Source organism: Malus domestica, chromosome 15 (genome assembly GCF_042453785.1).
Source record: "Malus domestica chromosome 15, GDT2T_hap1".
Lineage (NCBI taxonomy): Eukaryota > Viridiplantae > Streptophyta > Magnoliopsida > Rosales > Rosaceae > Malus > Malus domestica.
This window is the reverse complement of record NC_091675.1, coordinates 45,942,071-45,964,869: the sequence shown is the minus strand read 5'-3', so window position 1 is coordinate 45,964,869 and position 22,799 is coordinate 45,942,071. Positions and strand designations below refer to the sequence as shown.

The 22,799-nt window shown below is 39.5% G+C and overlaps 1 protein-coding gene across 6 annotated transcripts; it reads left to right on the top strand.

The window, feature by feature from the left end:
• Positions 1-9,160: 9,160 nt before the first annotated feature.
• Positions 9,161-21,813, top strand: LOC114820391 (uncharacterized). Of its 6 annotated transcripts, none has more exons than XM_070814233.1 (6): positions 9,161-10,314; positions 10,420-10,483; positions 17,878-17,997; positions 18,207-19,865; positions 20,529-20,953; positions 21,421-21,813. In XM_070814233.1, exons 1-5 carry the CDS (start codon positions 9,254-9,256, stop codon positions 20,880-20,882), a joined length of 3,258 nt encoding a protein of 1,085 aa, XP_070670334.1. In that variant the 5' UTR covers positions 9,161-9,253; the 3' UTR covers positions 20,883-20,953; positions 21,421-21,813. The 6 variants fall into 6 exon arrangements, with proteins under 6 accessions (XP_070670334.1, XP_070670331.1, XP_070670330.1 ...); XM_070814230.1 differs by having other exon boundaries at positions 18,081-19,865; XM_070814229.1 differs by having other exon boundaries at positions 18,069-19,865.
• The last annotated feature ends 986 nt before the right edge of the window (positions 21,814-22,799 follow it).

Genomic DNA, 22,799 nt, shown 5'->3' with positions numbered 1-22,799 from the left:
TAATGAGTGTAAAGTTCACATTATATTAACAACCAAGAATTGCCTTATATTGGAAGAGATTTCAAACTCAAATCGTCATTCGAAAAATTTAACCTAATAAATGAATCAACACCAAATTGAATGGGATTTACGTTGCTATTTAAACATATGGCTTCCAAATGGAAATTTTTACGTTGCTATTTAAACATATGTCCCATCACATATGACAAAAGTTGAATGGCATTTCTCAAGTTATTGGGGGATTCCTATTTGGGCTATAGGAATAACTAATAAGCACCAAATGTTCCTCTAAATTGAAGAATTCTCCTATTTATGGTTCAGTGCATGCACCCTGCGAATTAAATCATAGCCCTGCATTTTCTGCTGCCACACAAATATATCAAGAAAATCTAATAGCCTCTTCATAATATCTTCCCAACAAATTAACTGCCTCCGTCAATAACAGATGTGACTACAATACTTTGCGTTTTAAGCGCACGAAAGTGACTAAAGTATATATTACGTTTTGTAAATCTCACCCGTTCATTCCCCTTGCATTGAATTTAGCATGTTGTTAATTTTTTACTTAAACGTTGATTAACGTGTTTATTTTATACTGATGACACATCATTTGGTTTGCAAATTTGGTTTAAAAATTTAGCCTCTCTAATATTAGTCTTCACGAAATTGTATATGTAACAATAGTGACTAGTGAGTCATCACAATTCATCAATTTGGTTGAAGATCATAAGCAATTTAAATTTGGTAGTGTGATCTGAGCTGCTTGAAACTCAATTGTCGTGACCATGACAGGCACATGCAGCATGCAGGAGTCTCACGCTACCATGCAATCATCCTTCATTTTCATGGTAGGGATTGCCAGAGCCATCGCATCAGGCCTAGTGACGTTAAATTAAATATGTGTACCTATCACAGACAAGCAGGTGGGCAAAAGTGGATGCCTCCAAAAGATTAGGATTAAAAGGAAGATCAATTATTTCAAAGATAGATGAAAGGTGAGTCACCCTCTTTTGTCATATTTGTTTTGTTTTTTGTTTATTTCGCATGAAATCTTCCAATTACCAACATGGAAATTGGTTACCATTAGACTTGGTTTCTTAATGAATGTTATTGCACTTTCAATTTTTTTTGTTACATTGGACATATTTGAATACTGGACTTGTTATCGATTTGTACTTGAGTTAGATTCTGATTGGATCAGTTTTGATTCATTTTGGATCAATTTATAATCATATTCTATTCCAATTATAGGATCTGATTTGTCAATTAAGATCCGATTAGCATTGGAATTGGATGAGATCAGATCATTATGAAGATATAAATATCATTAGGAACTTCAATTTTTTTTTTAAGTAAAAGTTTCATGTTGAATAATGGGAAAATAGGGTATAAGTGCATTTTTATTGCATAAAAAAACTTAAACTACCGTTACAGAAAAAATATAAATATTATATAAAATAAATTTAGCAAAAAAATGTATATTGTAAAAATCAAATAATATGTATATTAATTCAAATCGGATCAACTTCGATCTATATCCAAATCCATTTATAATTAAATTATCAAATTCATATCTTATTCGGATAATCGGATCGGAAGTCAGATCCATATCCTATTAATTACAAAAAATCTGATCCATTGACAAGTCTGTTTTTCATCACTATTTACGCTAATCCCAAGGGCTAATTGCACTTTAAATTTTATTACCGGACTTGGAAATTGTAGATGTGTACTTTTTGGTGGTTGCTTATGTTTTTACCTAAAAAGTATTCCTTTCCACCTAGCAATTTTTAGAGTTCTCATTTTGTGTGCATTTTTGCTCAACCCCTAAAGTGAAAGTAATGCTCACCCTTATTGATTATTGTTAGATTAGTTTAAATTTTGAGATTCCTGTCTTAAATTAGTTAAACCAAACTAATCTAATTATAGGTAATGAGCAAAGTTGCACCCTCTCATTTTGACCAATGGATATCCTCTGTTGTCACTAGTTGATACTTCATCAATTTCCATGCCTCCCCTCTTCTGCATCTCTTTCTGTGATCTGAGACCAATAAATTGAGATATAGATTTGTTGTCGATTTAGAGAGAGAGAGATAGAGAAATAATGATGTCATTAGTATATTACGGTATAGTGACTTTTCATTAGTAAGTGAGATGTCTTAGGTTCGAATCTCGTAAATGATAAGTTTAATAACAATTTATTTCCTCATTCCCTTAGTGGAAATATAAAAAAAGTGAAAATGAAAACTCTAGTTTGGACCCATATTTGATACCTTCTACGTGACATGACCATCATCTAAATTGTGTCATTCTAACCATTCGACTAATTTGTTTGGGTGGGTTGATGCGATTTGACTTCCCATACCTTTCATCTCACCATATCAATCCCCAAACTTTCTTTCACACATCCATTCACTCATTATGTTCACACCCACATCACCCATCTCAACGTTCATCTAATGCAAATTCTAAAGTCCTTGCACTAAAGGGAAGGAGAACCTATGACTAAGACAGGTTCCTTTCTCGGGCCAAAATCACATTTGAAAAGATCATTAAAAGCACAACCAAAATCTCCAAAAACTTCTCTTTACTTACTTGGTCTTAGGCCGTGAGTTGGCACGCTTGCACTCAATCAGAAGGACCAAGAGATCCCAAAATTCTTGGCTTGTGTTCGAGACCAATTTTGAAGTTGTTGGGCGGGTGAAGGGATATTTCCGGTACAAACAGAAGCTTTTGTTTTGATTTTTTTCTTTTGTTAGAATAAGATGTTATTGTTGCAGTCCTATTATATTAGGAATATGATTGTGTAAATCATAGTAGATTTAAGAATATCTATTATATTCCTATTAGGAGTTGATTACCTATTAAGAGTTGTAATTCTAAAAGGATAAAGATTTTACTTATCCTACTACTACTATAAATAAGGGCACAATGGGGTGGAATAGAACACACCTCAATTTTACATCTCTCTCTACTATTGCCACACCTTTCTTTCTAAGGCCTTCATAATTGTTCAGTAAATTATGCCTACAACACGTTATCAGCACGCTCTTGACGCTGCGCGAAAGAGAGTTTGTTCTTCAATCAGAGGAATATTACGTTTTAATCATTCTTTTTATGATTAATTTATTATTTTATTGAATTGATCTACACTATATTGATTCAATTTAATTTTTCTACGTTGAACATGATACAATGCATTGGAGATGCAATTCCAGTTTTCAAAGAATGATCTTCTACAAATTCAAAGGCTTTTGTTGTTTTCTGCCAATTACGCTTAAAATAAAGTAAGATATTTGAAACAACCATGAAGCATGGAAACATTCCTCATGATGCATTAAGCCCCTACATTTATATTTACCTTCCGATATATATATTGTATATGTTTCATATATTTGTCACAATACACACACACACACACACACTGTCACAGCCCGTCCCGAAGATACAATTGACGGGAGTGTGAAATGACGGGATTGCCCCTAGCGGGTGATAAGGTATGTGTGTGGCATGTTATTGTTTATGCTTATTTCCTAAGTTTTGGAAATTTTAAATAAAATAAGGTTGTATTTTTGTGGTTAGGGAGTTATGAAAAATGGATGGTGAGGATTTGGGATGGACCACACACACACACCCACGGGACAAACCTCTCTCTCTTTCCCGTACCCTCTCTCTCCCTCCTCCCTCACGACACACACTCTCTCTCTCTCTCTCTCTCTCTCTCTCTCGAAAATGTACGGACCAACACCACAAAACCCTAAAACTTCATGGATCGAGGATTTTGAAGGCACCATCGTGCTCATGAGGACTCCACAAACTCAATCACACCTATTTCAGGTAAGAAACCCTTCGTTTTCACGTTGAAAACCCGAGGTTCGAGTTTGGCACTGTTCATGAACTTTGTATTGGTTCATTTTTAGGACAATCCAAGCTCATAGTGAGCTTTAGGAGGTTCTCAAGAAGCTCGGGGACGTTCGTTGGAAAGTTTTGGACGTCGGGATCACAAGGTTCGAAGGTGGCCGGTTTTGGTGAAAATTCCCGACGTGATTTTGAAGGTTTTAGAAGTTTTTAAAGGTATAGACCCCTTCCCCTCTTAATTTAGAGCTCGTAGGTGAAAATTTCATGAAAAATGGTGAAGAAATGAGCGAGATAGGACGAGTTACAGGTTTTCCGGCGCCGGCGAGTTTTCCAGCGATTGGAGGTAGGGGATGACGCGTGTGGGGGCGCGTGACAAGCCCAAAATTTTTTCTAAAAATTTGTCGACGTCCGTGACGTCGAGTAGGTCACTGTGGTATATTCTTATACCCAATTTGAGCACCGTATGAGAAGTTATTACAAATTGTTGGTGATGTGCTTTAAATAATGTTATTTTAGTTGTTTCGCATATAGGTGACACCTATCCCGAGGACGAGCGCATCCATGGACGTCACGGGGGTTACGACCCTTCGACTTATCAGTGAGTGGGCAGTATTTTTCTGTAATTACCTATATGCTATCTATTTTCCCAAAAACTGAATTTAAATGAAATTATGTTTCTAAAATGCCATGCATGCATATTATGAATTGTATGATTGGATAATTGATGCGTATATATGTGAAATTGTGTTGTGGACGCACATGTGAGTATCAGGTGAGTTTTACGTTACTTAGGTGAATCATTGATGATGTGATTGTGTTGAGAGCTCATAACCTGCATCTCTGGTATTAGTGCTTATAGTATTCACCGCACCGTACGCTCGCCTTGGATCCAAGTACGTGCATGTCGTACAGACCATGAGAGGGTTCCGACATGCTAGTCGTACAGATTACTGAGGTGGTTTCGACTGGTAGGTGACTTTAGGTTATGTGCACAGTTGATTGATGAGAGAAGCACTATAGCGCATTCTTACACCATTCTTTTCGTACAGACTACTTCAGGTAGTTCCGACTTATGTGCAATGTAGTGTCGTACAGGTCACCGTGGTGACTCCGGCAGTGCCGTACAGGTCATAGTTGTGACTCCGGCTGGTTTGGATGTTGAGCTTTAGAATTAATCGTACAGGACCAACTTTAGGGTCTTCGGTTGATTTATTATATCACCTGTTATATTGATGCATTCCTATTCTGTTTTGACATTTATAGCATGGCATGATCTCTGGATTTGGATATAGAATGATGATTTGAGTTATTTGAGGATTTATATACTATTATGTTATTTTCTGGGAAAAGTATACAAGTTTTACAGTGAGGGGTTAGAATTGTTTTTAGCGAATGTTTTTTAAAAGCTTTGGTTTACTGACTCACTCAATCTTGTTTTTCGCCCCTCCAGGTTCTAGTTAGCAGCGTTGGTAGCCCACGAGGATTGCTACGGAGTTCTTACATATTTCTTGAATGTAGGACTCACCTGCGGGTGTTGTATTTTTAGTTATGGTCCTACTTGACTACAACTAAGGTTTATGCTCTGTTTGTGTGTGTGTTCACACTTTAATTCACTTTAGCATGTTAGTCGGTTAATATTTGCTAGTATTTGGTTTTAATTCCTTCGTAAGTCTTTTAGCTTCTACTTCTGCACCGCATTTATGGTTACGTCACGCTCACGTGACGGCCAGCACGCCTTGATTCTAGGATCGGGGTGTGTCACACACACACACACACACATTTCATGCATTATGCAATTAAATTGCTATGTGGAATTGTGAGTCAAAGCATATAAATAAATTAATCTTGCCCTTAAATCAAATGGATTCATTCGTAGAATACTACCTTCAGTGGCGAAGCCAAGATTTACCGAGGGGAGGGGCGAAATTCAAAAGAGTGCAAGGTTCAATCGAAGCAGTTGCTTTCACATTGGAGAGTGCAAAGTTTTGAGTTAATATTTATAACAGAAAATAGTCTCTCCACCAAAACGGTTATAAGCGGTAATATCAAAACCATGTAAAGAAGCTTAAATTGGTTACGATTATATTCTAAAACACGTTAGCCGCTAGTCAGGCAGCGGACTAGGGCCTAGCAGCTAGGCGCCTATGCGAGATTTAGATAGGAGCCTAGATGGATTTAAATGAATTTCTTTTATGGTAAAATAAGCATTAAACAATATTTACATTATTTAAAAAGTAATGCAATATTTATAGATAATATGAGAGTTTAAGATAAATATGTTGGGGGTATTAAAAAGAGAAAAAAAAATACATACAAGAATAATAAAAATAAAAAAAAAGAAGAAGAGAGAATGGGTTAACAAACCCCAAAAAAATGTGGGGTTAGAAGATAAAAAAAAAAGGGCGAGGGGGAATGGGTAAACAAAGTGGTGGGTCAGTACAGTTAGTACTGATGGGTCGGTAAGTCAGTTTTAAAAGAGAAAAAAACGTAAACAAAGCATTGCCAAACAACATCGTTTGATATAGGGAATATCAAACTCATAAGTCTTCATCTTTTTCGCAAGTTCCACCGCTCTGCAACTACTCTATTTTTTTTTTCTTCAGATTTTCTTCTCCAAAAACAAATCACTCTTTGCTGTGTAGCAACAGAAACCAAATCACCGGAGCAGGAATCCTCATTTTCAACGAGAGCGGAGGGGCTGAACTAGAGCTCTTAGGCATGTTTTCCGGCGAGGGGAGGGGCGGCCGCCACTCCTTGCCCTCATGTAGCTTCGCCACTGACTACCTTTATATTATAAAGCCAAACTCAAAAATAAATTAATCTTGCCCTTTATTAATTAATTAATATGGATTTATTACATAATATTCAGTATTACAAAAGGGGGAGGTTGAAATGCCTTTATGAGTATTCTCGGCCCTCATAAAGGGTGGATAACCGTAGCTTGCCATCAGTTGTCCTCTTTTTAAAAAAAAAAGTTACAAAATTGGCTTATAGGGCACAACTCCAACACAAACATCATAAGATGATACAGAAGGCATCCTAAAGTCTAAAACACAAGCGAGAAAATCATGACACAAAAATGTCATTAATATAAGGTGTTGCTCGAATACTATCACGAGATATAAACAAAGATAAAACAAAAGACATTTCTAATTGTCTTCAATCCTATCCACTAATTTTAAAATCTTTCTAACATTCATAAAAACTAATTTTCCGAGACTACCACGTAGCATTCAACGATACACAATTTAGAGCCATTAGAAACATCAAGTTATAGATGGTACACTAATGCACTTGCTAAAAAAAAACACATCTTGAAGAGAAGAAATTTAAAGTAGAAAAAAAGCGTTGCACGTGCGATAAGTCTGACTTGAATAACCTCTTTAATGAATCGTGTGATGAAGGGAGAGGCGGAGATTATTCAAGCCAGACTTAATGCTTGTATAGAGCAGGGGTTTACAAATGACGATAGAGAAGATCACTAGGATGCATGTGGAAGATATTCCCATCTTAGCTTCTCATTTGGAGTTAGCCAAATTTCATTTTCACCCTCGAGCCTGTAATAAGGCAGTGCACTCAGTGGTTGCTTTTATCGTTAAAGAGCAAGGTGGTTTCTAATGTGACAACTTAGAGTCCACTTGATTTTTCAATTTATTAGCTGCTAATGTTAATTTTTCTATTCGTATTTTGATCATTAATGAATTCAGTTTAATTTTTTAGAACAAACATATGAATTAATTATTTTGTTTAATATAATATTAAAAATGGAGCATAAATTACAAAGAGCCACTAAAGCCTTCTCCAACACTGAGCTAAAACTCAAATTTCCATTTCCATTTCCCCCCAAAACTCAACCCAAGGCTAAAATGTGGCCTAAAACCTAAAACTCAAGTGGAAGCCAAATTTAGTCTATGATTTAGCCCATGATTAGTAGAGCTGACCCATCATATATGTATATTTTATTTAGTTTTATATTTATAAATTCATTGAATCCAACGGTTAAGATCTAGTTTGATGAAATTCAACAGTAAAAAAAAATTTAACAGTCCAAATTTAAATATAACAGCTAAAGTAATTAAAAAAAATATTTTATTTGTTTCATATTTTTTCATAGTGTTTAACGAGTTTCATGGTGTCGGTTAGTGATTTTTCAGTATTTGTCAGAATCTAAATATTTTTAAGTTAAAATGTTCATAAAATTAAATTAGGATAGTCTACATAATTTTTTCTTTTAAAAAAGTTACTTTAAGAAAAAAATTAGTCTAAATTCATTATTTAATAATATGGGGCTAAAATTTTAAGCCAGAAGGGTTAGAGCAAAAAAGCTGTTTCTGAGTTAAAATCTAAATTTTCTAGGCTAAAATTTTAGATTTTAGGCCAAGGGTTGGAGATGGTTAGAGCTCATTTCTCCTGTCTAAATATAGGATCTCTCAGAGAAATTTCTATTTTGCTTGGCTGATAGGGTCATTTGGATTTTTTATTTATTTAATTTTTTTGCCAAATGGTAGTAATTTTGTTAAACTCAAATGGAAATGTTTACATCATTAGTCAGAGTATTAAATAACCATTAAGGAAAAATCCTACCTTATCTAATGGTTTTGCTAAAAGCTCATTTAAGAAGTCCATTAAAGATGCTCTTAGTTCGGTTTGTGGTTTGGGTTTGAAAATCAACCATTGATTTAGGGCCAATTTGGTATTGCTATGCTTTAAAAAAAAAAACTGCTTCTGCTGTGCTGTGCGAGTAATCAGTTGTAAAATAAAGTTGTTGAGTGTTTGATAAACTTTTTTTTTTTGTAAAAGTGCTTTTAACAAAAGAAAAAAAAAAGTATTTGAGAGTTTGGTAAACTTTTATATAAATTGTTGTGAATATGTTAAATGACTAAAAATGATATACTATTTAATGTGATATAATAATCATCAAAGAAAATAATATAGGGGTAATGATTGAGTTTTGTAAAATATGTGGGGATAAGTTTTTTTTTCCTTAAAAAACACCACAATCCCAAACTAACCCTTAACAAATGTTTCAAAATCTTTGACCAAATACTCAAAGCCTTGATTTTAGTATTTAACTCTCATAAGAAATTTTTTTACATGAAACGAGTAATTTAAAACGTGACATCTTGATCCAATAGTATATTATCATGTGTAAGCTTTTTTAACATGACAATATATAATAGCATCAGAACGTGTTTTTGGTAGTCGTGAACCAATTTCATGTAAATTACACACTTGTCAGCATGTAGGTGGCTTCTCATAGAAGTCAAACGACACTGCGCGCCACTCAATCAAAAGTCGGGTCCCGAAACGCCTAGTCGTTTAACATCCACCCTGGTCCGCTATTCTTTTCTTCTTCTCCTCCCAATTCTCTCTATCTTCCTCACTGTTCAATGCCATGGCCTTCCCGCCCGTCGTCGAACACCACAACCCTAACCCTAACCCTAACCCTAACCACCTCCACCTTGAATCCCTTCCTCTCATTGACCTCGGCCTCCTCTCTCAATCAGATCTCTACTCTCTCTCCCTCACCTCGTCCTCCTCATCCCAATCCCACCCCACCCGCCGCTTCGACGACAATGTATTGATCCCCAAAATCGACCGTTCCGTCTTCAACGAATCCGCCGGCAGCCGCAAGCAGACGTACTCCCGCCTCCGCCTCGCTCCTCGCAACTCCCAATTCACAGTCCCAAACCCCAAATCGCAGAAAACGATTCCCCATTCCCAACCCCGAGACCCCGAAACCCTCCAGATTATCGCTCTCTTGAAGCAGCTATTTCCCTCCGAAAAAGCCCTAAAAGTAAACGACGACGTACTTGTCCCTGTCCCCGTCCTCCTCGCCCAATACGACGCCATGCCCGGCCCCTCTGCGGAAAACTTCTCGGCTGGACTCTCGGTCGATGTCGGTACAAAGAGGAAGAGAGGCCGTCCGCGTAAATATCCCAATGCCACTATATCTTTCCCGAGCGTAAACGCTGATGTTTCGATGGAGATGCGTGGGGGTGACAATACGACGCCTGGGATTGTTGTTCAGAGCAGTGAGGGCAAACGGAAGCGAGGCCGGCCGCGCAAAGATGAGAACAGAGTGGTTTCGGTGGCTAAGCGTGAGAAGAAAGTGAAGGTCAAGGAGGCGAAAGTCAAGGAAGGAAATGTGAAGGTGGAGGAGGCTGAGATCGTTATGGCGAACGGACATGGAGTTGTTGTGGACTTAGCTGCGGTGGAGAATGCGGACGGTTTGTTTGGGGAGGAGTTGAGGAGGAGGACGGAGGGGATGGATACGGAGGCGCAGTTGTTAGCGTTTCTGGGAGGGTTGGAGGGGGAGTGGTCTAGCGCTAGGAAGAAGAGGAAGATTGTGCCTGCGGATGAGCTTGGTGACGTGTTGCCGGTGCATTGGAAGATTTTGCTGGCTCTCAAGAGGAATGGAGGTCTAGTTCGACTCTTCTGTAAACGATACATAAGGTAGTTCTCTCATTGTCAATAAAAATGTTTTGAGTTTAAATTCATAAAATTTAAAATGTTATTTGGGTGCTCAATAGAAACTCATATGATACATTGCTAATTTAGGGTGCACGCAACGAAGGATATAAGTTTCAATTTTGGTAGCCCAAATAGAGAGATATATGGAAAGGTACATCGATATTGATAGAAATACTGGTTGAAAAAGAATATGAAAAAAGAGGAGCTATTGAACATTTAAATTATATGCGAGCCTCTCCAAACTCCAAAACAAACTAATTAACATATAAAATGATGGTTACAATGATAAAGGTGCAAAAGTTACAAAGCACCCTCGTTAAAACCTTGCCATAAAATCCTCCTAAAAGAAGGAAATTTCGGCCGGTCAAGGAAAGAGTACCATAGAATTCAACTACAAAATAAACCATAATAATTAAAACTACATATGCTAGGGAAATGATGAACACACTTTTTTAGCTTCATACACACCCATGGTTAATCCTGTCCTTTGTTTTCATGTGATATATTCAATTTGATGGCCTGAAACAAAGACGGGTGTGGAAAAAGCTAAAAAAGGTGTGTGAAAATCAGCTCCCGCCTATAAAACACTAGTACATAAAACTCTTCAATTTGCATCCCCTACATTACATATACAATGTTCTAATATTTCTAAGTGATTTAAATCTGTCCAAACAAAACAAGAAAGTGATTCAAACTTGTTTCTATTAATTTGGATGGGGTGTTGAAATTAATTAATGATTGAACAACCATTGGAAGTTGATTCCAGCCATAATGATTCAATTTTCAATTCATTTTCATTTTGATATTGGTAGTTCGTTATACATTTTAAAACAAAACACCTCTGGGTCTTCTTCATCCTCCTCTAGACTGCCCACTATTTGTATTGTCAAGGGCTCCATAAGTGTCCACTACTAAGGCTGCCATGCACCGATATTGTCCCCACTTAACCACCTAGGCCTAATCCCCTGGGTGGTATCAAGCCCAATGGACCTCAGGTGGGGTTTTATCTCCAAAGGCCTCGGTGCAATTAGAAGTGGAACACGTATATTTAAACCTTAGATTGTTGTTGTACTTCTCCGATGTCAGACTCTCTTCCACATCCATCTTGGCTTGTATTGAGCCAACCTTTTACACTTGCCCCACGCTGCTGCTCTTCTTTGCCTCTGGGTGGGTAATTTTGGTTTTGAAATTCCACCAAAATTCAATTGATATTTCCATAAAAAAAACTATGAATTTTTGGAGATATTCCTCCAAATAATCGATATCTAACCAAAACCACTGAAATTTTGTGGAAAGTCAGTACAAAATTTCGGCCGATATATCGGAAAATATTGGTGAAATTTCAATTATTGAACATAACAATATTGAGTAAACTGATTTTCGGAAGTTGGTGCTTTGATACCCATAACTGTAGGATTACATCAAGGCTCATCCTTAAGTCCTTACCTTTTTGCGTTGGTAATGGATGAGTTAACAGGACATATTCAAGATGATATTCCTTGGTGTATGCTTTTCGCAGACGATATAGTGTTGATAGATGAAACTCAGGAAGGGGTAAATGCAAAGCTTAACCTTTGGAGAGAAGTGTTGGAATCTAAAGGTCTTCGCCTAAGCCGATCAAAGACAGAATATATGGAGTGCAAGTTCAGTGCAAATAGAGGCCAAAACGAGTTAGGGGTGAGGATCAGAGATCAAGAAATACCAAAGAGCGACCGTTTTCGTTACCTAGGATCTATCTTGCAAAAGAACGGAGAATTAGATGGAGATCTCAACCATAGAATACAAGCTGGATGGATGAAGTGGAAGAGTGCATCCGGCGTGTTGTGTGACCGCCGTATGCCACTGAAGCTCAAGGGAAAATTTTATAGGACGGCAATAAGGCCGGCGATGCTGTATGGCACAGAATGTTGGGCGGTGAAACATCAACACGTACACAAAATGGGTGTAGCGGAGATGAGGATGCTTCGTTGGATGTGTGGGCACACGAGAAAGGATAAGATTAGGAATGAGGATATCCGGGGTAAAATAGGAGTAGCCGAAATTGAAGGAAAGATGAGAGAAAATCGGTTACGGTGGTTTGGACATGTGCAAAGAAGGCCTACTGACGCTCCGATTAGAAGATGCGACTATGGGACAGAGGTTCAGGGCCGAAGGGGTAGAGGAAGACCTAGGAAAACTTTGGAAGAGACTCTAAGAAAAGACTTAGAGTACTTGGATCTAACGAAGGACATGACACAGGATCGAGCACAATGGCGTTCTAAGATTCATATAGCCGATCCCACTCAGTGACTTGGATTTTCCAAGTCTCCAACTGAGAAGTTTTCCTCACTCGGGAAATTAAGGGAACACTACCCCAACCTACATGCTCCACTCAGAAAGCTTCAACATACAAGCTTCAACAAAAGAAAATTCAAAGAACTTAGCGAAGAAGGCTTTTTGGTGTATTTAACACAATACGTTGAAATGAAGGAAAGCTTATTTATTGATATCCCCGATAAGCTACAAATATGTACATATACATGAGTCAAAATAAACACACAAGAGGGAGCCTTCACAAAGGTTGCTTAGGAGAAGTCTCAGCAGTCGGTAGAGCCCCAGAAAGAGAAGGCACCGGAGGGGGATCATTTGGAGCCTCAGTACTGGACAGAACCCTAGAAGGAGGAGGCATCAGAGGTTGATCATTTGGAGCTTCATTACGCGGTACAGCCCCAGAAGACGAAGGCAATAAATGCCTTTGGAACAAACCCACAAATCTCTGATGATCAAGTAAAACCTGACCATCAGTTTCCTTCATCTGGTCAAGCTTCCTCTTCATGTTTGTAGCATAGTCATGTGCGAGCCGGTGCAACTGTTTATTCTCATGCTTGAGCCCTCTAATCTCCTGTTTGAGACTCATCACTTCAGCCGCCAATGATTCAACTTGGCGGGTTCGAGCAAATAGGCGTTGGGCCATATTAGACACAGAACCTGCACACTGAACACTGAGAGCCAGCGAATCCTTAACAGCTAACTCATCTGACCGTTTGGAAAGTAGTCTGTTATCTTTGGGAGTGAGAAGGTTCCTGGCCACCACCGCAGCAGTCATATCATTCTTCATCACGGAATCCCCAACGGTAAGAGGACCAGTAGGGGAGACGAAGGATGGGCGCCATATGTTGTCTGGAGAAGGCGGGGCTGCCTCTTCAATAAGGTTCAAGTCAAAACGACGATCGGAGAGGCCAGACATTTTCAAAGGTGTTGAAGAGAGAAGAGGTCGGACAAATCAAGATCTTAGAAGTGCAAGAATGAAGCTTCTACTGGTGGAGATTCAAGTGTGCTATGGAACTTAATGCCAGCCCCTATAAAAATCTGCACTCGACGGAGCTTCAGAAATCGAAGAGACGCCTGCTCAGAAATCGAAGAGGCGTTTGCTTTCTCAAAAGCTGAGCTGCTTAGAGATCACGAGGGTTGATCTCAGAAATCGAAGAGGCGTTTGCTTTCTCAAAAGTTGGGCTGCTCAAAGACCACGAAGGCCGATCTCAGAAATCGAAGAGGCGCTCGCTTTCTCAAAAGCTGGGCTCCCCAGAGATCACGAGGGCCGATCTCAAAAATCGAAGAGGCACCTACTTTTCCAGCCTTGTCAGCACCTGTCACACGCACACTCAGCTTTGCGGAAATTATGGGCATTCTGTCGAAGACTTCTGGGGAAGTAGAAAACACATGAATCTTACTGTTCAATCACCCACTTCCCACACGCAACAATAGCTCATGGGTACCACAGATAACTTTGCCAAAGTTCTCTGCCAAGGTTGAGCACGTGAAGCTTGCAGCTCCCACTACATCGCTCTGACCAAGAAGGGTAAAAGAATAGCAAAGAAACAGCACTAACAAAGTTTAGACCCATAAATTTTGAAGGTCTAGCTACCATATTATTACCCACAAGGGTAAAGGAACAGTACCACTGCTGGATAATTGGAAAGTCCCTGTGTGTCAACCTCTGTGCTTCGTGGCAAGGTAGACTAGCAAACATGCCCAACCTTTACTCACATTCGAGAAAACACTCCCAATAAGATTGCTTGCTCCAAAATCGAAGAGGCACCGTCCTCCGAATCTCGAGAGCCAGACTCCCAACATGACTACTTTATTAAAAATCGAAGAGAGGGTAAAGGAACAGTACCATTGCTGGATAATTGGAAAGTCCCTGTGTGTCAACCTCTGTGCTTCGTGGCAAGGTAGACTAGCAAACATGCCCAACCTTTACTCACATTCGAGAAAACACTCCCAACAAGATTGCTTGCTCCAAAATCGAAGAGGCACCGCCTTCCGAATCTCGAGAGCCAGACTCCCAACATGATTACTTTCTCAAAAATCGAAGAGACACTGCTCCCCGAATCTTCGAGAGCCAGACCCCCAGCCTGATTGCTTTCTCAAAAATCGATGAGGCATCGTTCTCCGAATCAATCGAAGAGGCGCTCGCTTTCTCAAAAGCTGGGCTGCTCAGAGACCACGAGGGCCGATCTCAGAAATCGAAGAGGCACCTACTTTTCTAGCCTTGTCAGCACCTGTCACACGCACACTCAGCTTTGCAGAAATTATGGGCATTTTGTCGAAGATTTCTGGTGAAGTAGAAAGCACATGAATCTTACTGTTCAATTATCCACTTCCCACACGCAACAATAGCTCATGGGTACCACAGATAACTTTGCCAAAGTTCTCTGCCAAAGTTGAGCACGTGAAGCTTGCAGCTCCCACTAAATCGCTCTGACCAAGAAAGGTAAAAGAATAGCAAAGAAACAGCACTAACAAAGTTTAGACACATAAATTTTGAAGGTCTAGCTACCATATTATTACCCACAAGGGTAAAGGAACAGTACCACTGCTGGATAATTGGAAAGTCCCTGTGTGTCAACCTCTCTGCTTCGTGGCAAGGTAGACTAGCAAACATGCCCAACCTTTACTCACATTCGAGAAAACACTCCCAACAAGATTGCTTGCTCCAAAATCGAAGAGGCACCGTCCTCCGAATCTCGAGAGCCAGACTCCCAACATGACTACTTTCTCAAAATCGAAGAGAGGGTAAAGGAACAGTACCATTGCTGGATAATTGGAAAGTCCCTGTGTGTCAACCTTTGTGCTTCGTGGCAAGGTAGACTAGCAAACATGCCCAACCTTTACTCACATTCGAGACAACACTCCCAACAAGATTGCTTGCTCCAAAATCGAAGAGGCACCGCCCTCCGAATCTCGAGAGCCAGACTCCCAACATGATTACTTCCTCAAAAATCGAAAAGACACTGCTCTCCGAATCTCGAGAGCCAGACCCCCAGCATGATTGCTTTCTCAAAAATCGAAGAGGCATCGTTCTCCGAATCTCGAGAGCCAGATACCACAGACCACTTTTTCAAAGTGCTCTGACAGAGTTAAAACATGTGAAACTGACAGCTCTCACTACCGTGCTATGACCAAGCAGGGTAAAGGAATAGCATTACTACTTGTTGTTAGGGAGACTCCTATATATGTCGACCTCCATCCCCAACGGACAGGCAGACCTGCAAAAATGCTCAACCCTTCATCATATCTGAGAGGGCACTCCCAACGAAGCATTTCAAAATATTCAGCTTTCTTTCCCCCCGATAATACCTCTGCAAACAAGCTATACTAGAGCAAGAATATCTCATATCATCAGGGTTAAAAGCAAGAGTATCCCATATCATGCTTTTTCCCTGTCTTTTCCTTTGGCCTTGTTTTTACCTGTAAGACAAGGAGAAAGAGAGCAATCAGTCAGCACTTGGAATCAAGCTTCCAGCCAGGAACTGACTTCCTGGAACCCCTTACCTGATTACTTACCTGGCATTGCTCTCGAGTACTCATCTTCAACATCTTATGTTTCCAGGGAAGATTCCGCATCTGCTTGAGGAACAGATAGGGCAAGTGCGAAGGATACAAGGAAGCATGTGGAGATAAGCGTAACAGCACACGTGCCGATACATCCATTACTCTGTCAAAAGCAAAAGTATCCCATATCAGCAGGGTGGAACGTACTCTAGATTTGATGGACTTGTTTTGACCCTCAAATTCTTCAGTCGGCCTTATACTCTGGAGGAAACCAGAAAACCCTCCAGCTCAGTTCAAGAATAAGCCTGTGGAAAGTTACTTCTTCAAAAGCAAAAGTATCTCATATCATCTCTCCTCATTTTTCTTCTCTTTATCCTTCATGCTGTTGCAAGACGGGGAGAAGGTGAACAATCAGTCGGAGCTCTGATTGCTTACCTTGTCTGTCACCTCTTTCAGCAGACCCCCTAGCTCGGCGACTTGGGGGACTCCTACTACATGATTTGTATCGCGCTTGACCAAGCCTGAAACTACAAGTAAGCTTCAAGTGAAATTGATACATTACCTTGTGCATCTCCACCAGTTAAAGATACCACCCCTGGATGGAGGAAAAGTACTTCCAGAGAAGATGCCACATCTACCTATGAGACTATTAAGGCAAGTCAAGACGACACCACACTCCGATACTTAGAAGTTTCGTGATTACGAGATCATTCTCCCACAATATTTCCTAATGTCATTTGTACTAAATCATTCACTTGTACTCACTAAAGGAGAGCTTGAACCTATGTACTTGTGTAAACCCTTCACAATTAATGAGAACTCTTCTATTCCGTGGACGTAGCCAATCTGGGTGAACCACGTACATCTTGTGTTTGCTTTCCTATCTCTATCCATTTATATACTTATCCACACTAATGACCGGAGCAATCTAGCGAAGATCACAAAAAGCGACCGTTTTCGCTACCTAGGATCTATCTTGTAAGAGAACGGAGAATTAGATAGAGATCTCAACCATAGAATACGAGCTGGATGGATGAAGTGTAAGAGCGCATCCGGCGTGTTGTGTGACCGTCGTAGGCCACTGAAGCTCAAGGGAAAATTTTATAGGACGGCAATAAGGCCAGCGATGTTGTATGGCACAGAATGTTGGGCGGTGAAGCATCAACACGTACACAAAATGGGTGTAGCGGAGATGAGGATGCTTCGTGGGATGTGTGGGCACACGAGAAAGGATAAGATTGGGAATGAGGATATCCGAGGTAAAGTAGGAGTAGCCGAAATTGTAGGAAAGATGAGAGAAAATCGGCTCCGGTGATTTGGACATGTGCAAAGAAGGCCGACTGACGCTCCGGTTCGAAGATGTGACTACGGGACAGAGGTTCAGGGCCGAAGGGGTAGAGGAAGACCTAGGAAAACTTTGGAAGAGACTCTAAGAAAAGACTTAGAGTACTTGGATCTAACGGAGGACATGACACAAAACCGAGCGCAATGGCGTTCTAGGATTCATATAGCCGACCCCACTTAGTGGGAAAAGGCTTTGTTGTTGTTGTTGTTGTGTTTTTCTCAGGTGGTGTATTGTATATTGTTTCATTAAATATCCCATAGCAAAAAATATCAACTATTTTGGGATAGCTACTTTTTATTTTGACCTTGCATTTTTAAGTTAGATGGTTGCCTGGCTCTTATACTAGTTTCCCTAATTTGGTATTATTCAGCCCTAATGGGCAGCAGTTTGTGTCGTGCAAGGAAGTTTCTTCGTACTTGATCTCTTATTTTGGAGTTGGAAACAAGTCAATTCCTGGACATACTGATGGCAGTATTCAGCTTTCTAATAAATTGGTTTCTGGAGATGTAAGTCACTATACGCACCCTTTTTGTTATTTTCTATCATTCTGTTATTTTCATTCATGTTATATATTCAGGGTATGCAACAGGATACTAATACCTTTGAAGATGAGATCAAAGCTAATGAGCGTCCTAGCCGCTCTCTAATGCCTATTACTTTTGTATCACCTGGTCATGAGAAGCAAGAAAACTTATTTCATACAGAAAATTCACAGGAATTTCAAGCAGGAGAAGAAATGGATATGCCTAAGAAAGTTGACCCCATAAATACTGGTATTCTGCAAACATCTTTGAAGATTCATGAGTCGGGTCAAATAGACAGGGAAATATCTTCTGATGCAGTAGCCAAATGTGAATTGAGTGCTGGTTTTCCTTGTGGTAAAGTGAATAATGATATAACAAATTGTTTTGGAACGAACAACCGTGAATTTAATTCATTGTCTTGTGAGGATCAAGCCTTGAAGAATAATAAACTTGGTAAGGATTTGGGATTTTCTGAGCAGGGTAGTGCAGTTAATTTTACAAATGATAAGTTGGTGGATAAGCCTACCGGTCCTGGTCTCAGCTTTGGCGAAACAAGTACTTTGGACTGCTTTCGTGATGGAATAAATGATGGTTATAAGGCTTCTGTGAGTAAAGTTGATGTGCCCAAAGTGGACACTGGTACTGCTTTAAATGGTATGCAAAAAGAACGGAGGTCTGAGAATTTTGATGACAACCAATTAACTAGCACAGAAGAAAATACAAAATTTGATGATATGGATGATTGTGGGAATGGCAGGTCAATATCTGGTATTAGTGGGAGTTGCATTGGACCTGAGAATGTTTGTACTAATTTCTTGCAGCAAAGTACTTCTGAAGCCTGCTCGCTTCTTCCTTCAACTATCATACAGTCTCTGCAGAAAAGAGGCTCTGAAAGAGGTTTATGTAGTACTACTCATGAGAAAACATGTGATATCAGGGATGTTTACAATAGTGAGTCACTCTGCACATCTTATAGGCCCAAGTTTGATGATATTGATCAATCTGGGAATGAGGACAAGGCAATCAGTTTAAGCAGCGAGCATGGTATGCTGAATGTGGATGCGATGGAAATCAATGAGCATGTTATAAGTACTGGGAGCTCTTCAAGCGTACCAGGTCTGGATGGACAAAGTTGTATCAATTTAAGTAATGCAAAGAATCCTAGTTGCATAGAGGAGGAACTCTGGCAGGAAAAGAGTTTTCTAAGTAATGTATCTGTTCCATTTGTTAAACAGGGCAGGGGTTCTTCTGCAACTGGTATGATTTACCCCACTGGCTATGCACAGAGTGTGAATAGCACATACTCAAGCTCAATGGAAGAATCAAAAAAGGAGGAGGCTAAAAGTTCTTGGAATAACGAGGTAATGCTTTCTTTTGGCAGCGGTTGTGCTGGACCAATTTCCAATTCTATGACAAACACTGTGCATGAAAGAAGTTCTGGAGGACCTTCCGTTGTTCAATCAGAGAATAGCCAAACATTTTTCACTGGAAATAAAGTAACTGGCATTTTCAGTAGCTCAGTGTTGGAAGATAAGCTGATTAGAGGTTCTGTTGATGGTTTAATACATCGAAATGGTAATGAACAAACCTCTGGGTTTGAAAATAATCTAAACAGGGTTTATAGCAGCATAATGTGGGAGCAGCCTAACACTGAGAGTGCTGAAAAGTCCAGGAACAATGAGCCCATGACGGGTTTTCTAAATCATTCCCAACCTTCTGGGGATGTCATGGCTGAATTTATGTGGAGAACTGATGAGCATAATGTTCAGCAGAGTGGATTGGCTGATACATCATCTGAACTCATGCAGTCATCTGGCTACTATCCGAACTTTGATATGTTGTCTGATAAGGTATGCTGTCTATAGAGAATATATGTATTAGGGACTGTGATGTATGTAGAGGACATTTATTTGAGACTGCAGTATACTTTTCAGCTTTTGTTTTACCTGCATACAAAGGCGGATGCACACTGGGACCTAGGTGGTCCTAGGACCACCCCGGGTTCAGAAAATATACATGTTAAGGTCTTCCGAGGACCCTCCGAATGCTTTGCGGATCCTTTTGTACCTACCAAGTGTGTGATGTAATACCTGCTAGGCATATCTCGACAGGTTGCACGGACTACACTCGACAAGTTGCGTAGACAACACTCGATAAATTTTCTCGATATCGCTCATCAAATGTTTGACGAAATGCCTCAGTGAATAAACTGAAACTTTTTTTGCGTGCTTTGCGTTATGTTTCTATCTAAAAAACTTGGACCTTTAACACTGGGACCGCCCAAGATTCAAATCCTAAATCCGCTTGCATAGTTTCACTTTTTCTTTCTTTCTTAGAGCACAGTTTTAGACTTGTTTTGAAACATAACATACAGTGAGTTTCTTTGATAGTCTGTCCGTCTTCCTCCAGTGAATTAGTTCAATATTTTCTTTACTACTAAACTCTGCAAAGAATCTGATATGTTGTATTTTCAATAGAAATGACTATATATCAAATTTTGCTTCAATGAACAGGGTGCAAACGGAGCTTTAAGTGTAAATGAAAAGTTTGACAACATGTCAGGTTTGGAGGGATTGGGACCGGGTCAGTTTGATTATAATATCCCGACAGTGCAAGCAACCTCACATACAAAGGAATCAAAAGTGTTGTCATGTGATGGAGAGCTGGAACAAGGTTTCAGTTCATCTGATTGGCTTGAAAAGGAATCTTTGCCCTCAATGCCAAACATCACAAGTAGGCATGAGATTATCACCTGTGTCTGGTGCAGAAATGAGTTTCATCATGAGGTCTATGAAAGAACACAACCTGGTTCTGTCGGTTTGATGTGTGCGACCTGCCAGGCCAATTTCTCAGGCGATTTTTTGTAGTTATTCATTCGTAGTGCTGCACCCAGTGATGGTTTTCTTGTTATATACAAGAAGAAGAATTCTTGGTTGAGGTAATTATCATATCTAACAACAGAACGGTTGCTTTGGGCCTTTTTTTTTTGCTACATTTTGTTAAGCCTTTAATATGTTTGTGCAAAGAATGGTATTAACTTTACGAACTTGATGAATGTCAGATATACACTGGTCCAGTAAACTTGTGTATAGGCCATTTTTCATTCCCTTCCTATTTTTCTTACTATTTTTATCAATGGGGGAGAGAGGATACAAATTTGGTCCTATTTCCGATCTTCTGGGTTAAATTTCTTTTATTTTTAGTTGTCTGTTTTGGCATTCAAGATTCAAGTCTATGCGTTTGCAATGCAGATTCAAGTCTATGCGTTTGCACTGCAGATTAAGCCCCAATATGTTCTATTTTCATTGAAGAATGATTTATCTTCTGTTTACTATTATGCTTTTACTGAAGGTAATGGTGTTGTGAATGATTGTGGATTGTTCTGATGTGTTATGTTTCGTGCAGGCTTTGTTGGAGCTGTTTTGAAGATCACTTTTGCTCGTTGATAGATCTATTGTTCCCATGCAAGAGGCTGATATTTCTGGTTCTGGTATGGTGCTATATGTCCATTTCTTGCCAGAGGTTACTTGCTGCAGCACATTTACCTTTTTTTTCTTGGCTTCCCTTTACGTCTAAATGATTGTTTCATATTTCTGATTGATTTAGGCCTTTTCTTTTTCCTTTCCAGCGGAGGACTTTTTTCATATTCTCCGCACGAGAGAGAAACTGAATGTTTAATTAGGTTTTTGGACTAACTTGTGCATAACAACTCGGATAACATTTTCTGCTCCGAATATTAAACTCGCAAACAAAACATTTATTTTGTTAATGAAGATAATGAACATTTATTTTGTCAAAGAGGCTCGAGATCTACTTTGATCTCATAGTAGGAGTTGGGGGAAATGTATTAAACAAGGGAAATGATTTTCGTTCGGCCCTTTTTTTGGTTCCTTCTGCACACTTTCCTGTTTTCAGGCCTCTGGAATGAATAAAGCAAAGGAGAATCGACGGACACAAGGAAGGAGAGGTATGTAGGAGGAGAAAAAAATGCGGAAATCACTTGCATTAAACAAGTGATCATTTGCTAGTTTCCGCTATCACCATCTCTCCCTTCCCCCTCCTTTTACATTTTATCTTTTCATTGTTAAGCTCTTACTGGATTTTTACTTTTACTTTTCTATTTCCCCCATCTCATGTGATGGAGGGATATGGATTAGAGGAGTTATTATGAAAACATTCACAGCTGTGAAGTGTTCTCTTTCCTCTTAGCCAAAGGTTTACCTTTGTTAGCCATCTGCGCAGTAAGCTATCTAAAGCTGTGGCGTGTTATTGCAATTGTTTTCAAAACCGTAATCGAGTTGTTTCTCGTTTACGTTGATATTGCAAGATGACATTTTTAGAGTGTTAATAACAAGCCTTGTCTTAGCGTCCACCGTTGAAATTTTCCAACCCTTGTAACTTTTTCTGACAAGGTAAAACTGGTGTGTTGGAAATGATACGGGGTATGGGATGCCATAAAGAATATTCATATTTGTGTTTTGTTTCTGTCTTCCAGTTCATGGGATCTGGTTTGTTGGCTGCCATGCGTACATCCTGGTGGCTGTTAAATTCAGTGCTCCAGTGACGCCCATTCTTCTGGGTGGATGGGATGGCATGGAGGTCTTGTTATGAGACGATATTCTTCTCTAGTTGAATCTAAATTACGACTAGGGATATTTAAACTCGGGTGCATTGGATAGCGGGTGGGCACTAGTCAGTAGTCCATGCAGCCATGCCTTCGTATTCGATTATGTTATTAGGAGAAAACCGATGTTATGCGCTTGGAGTGTTTTTAAAATGATTGA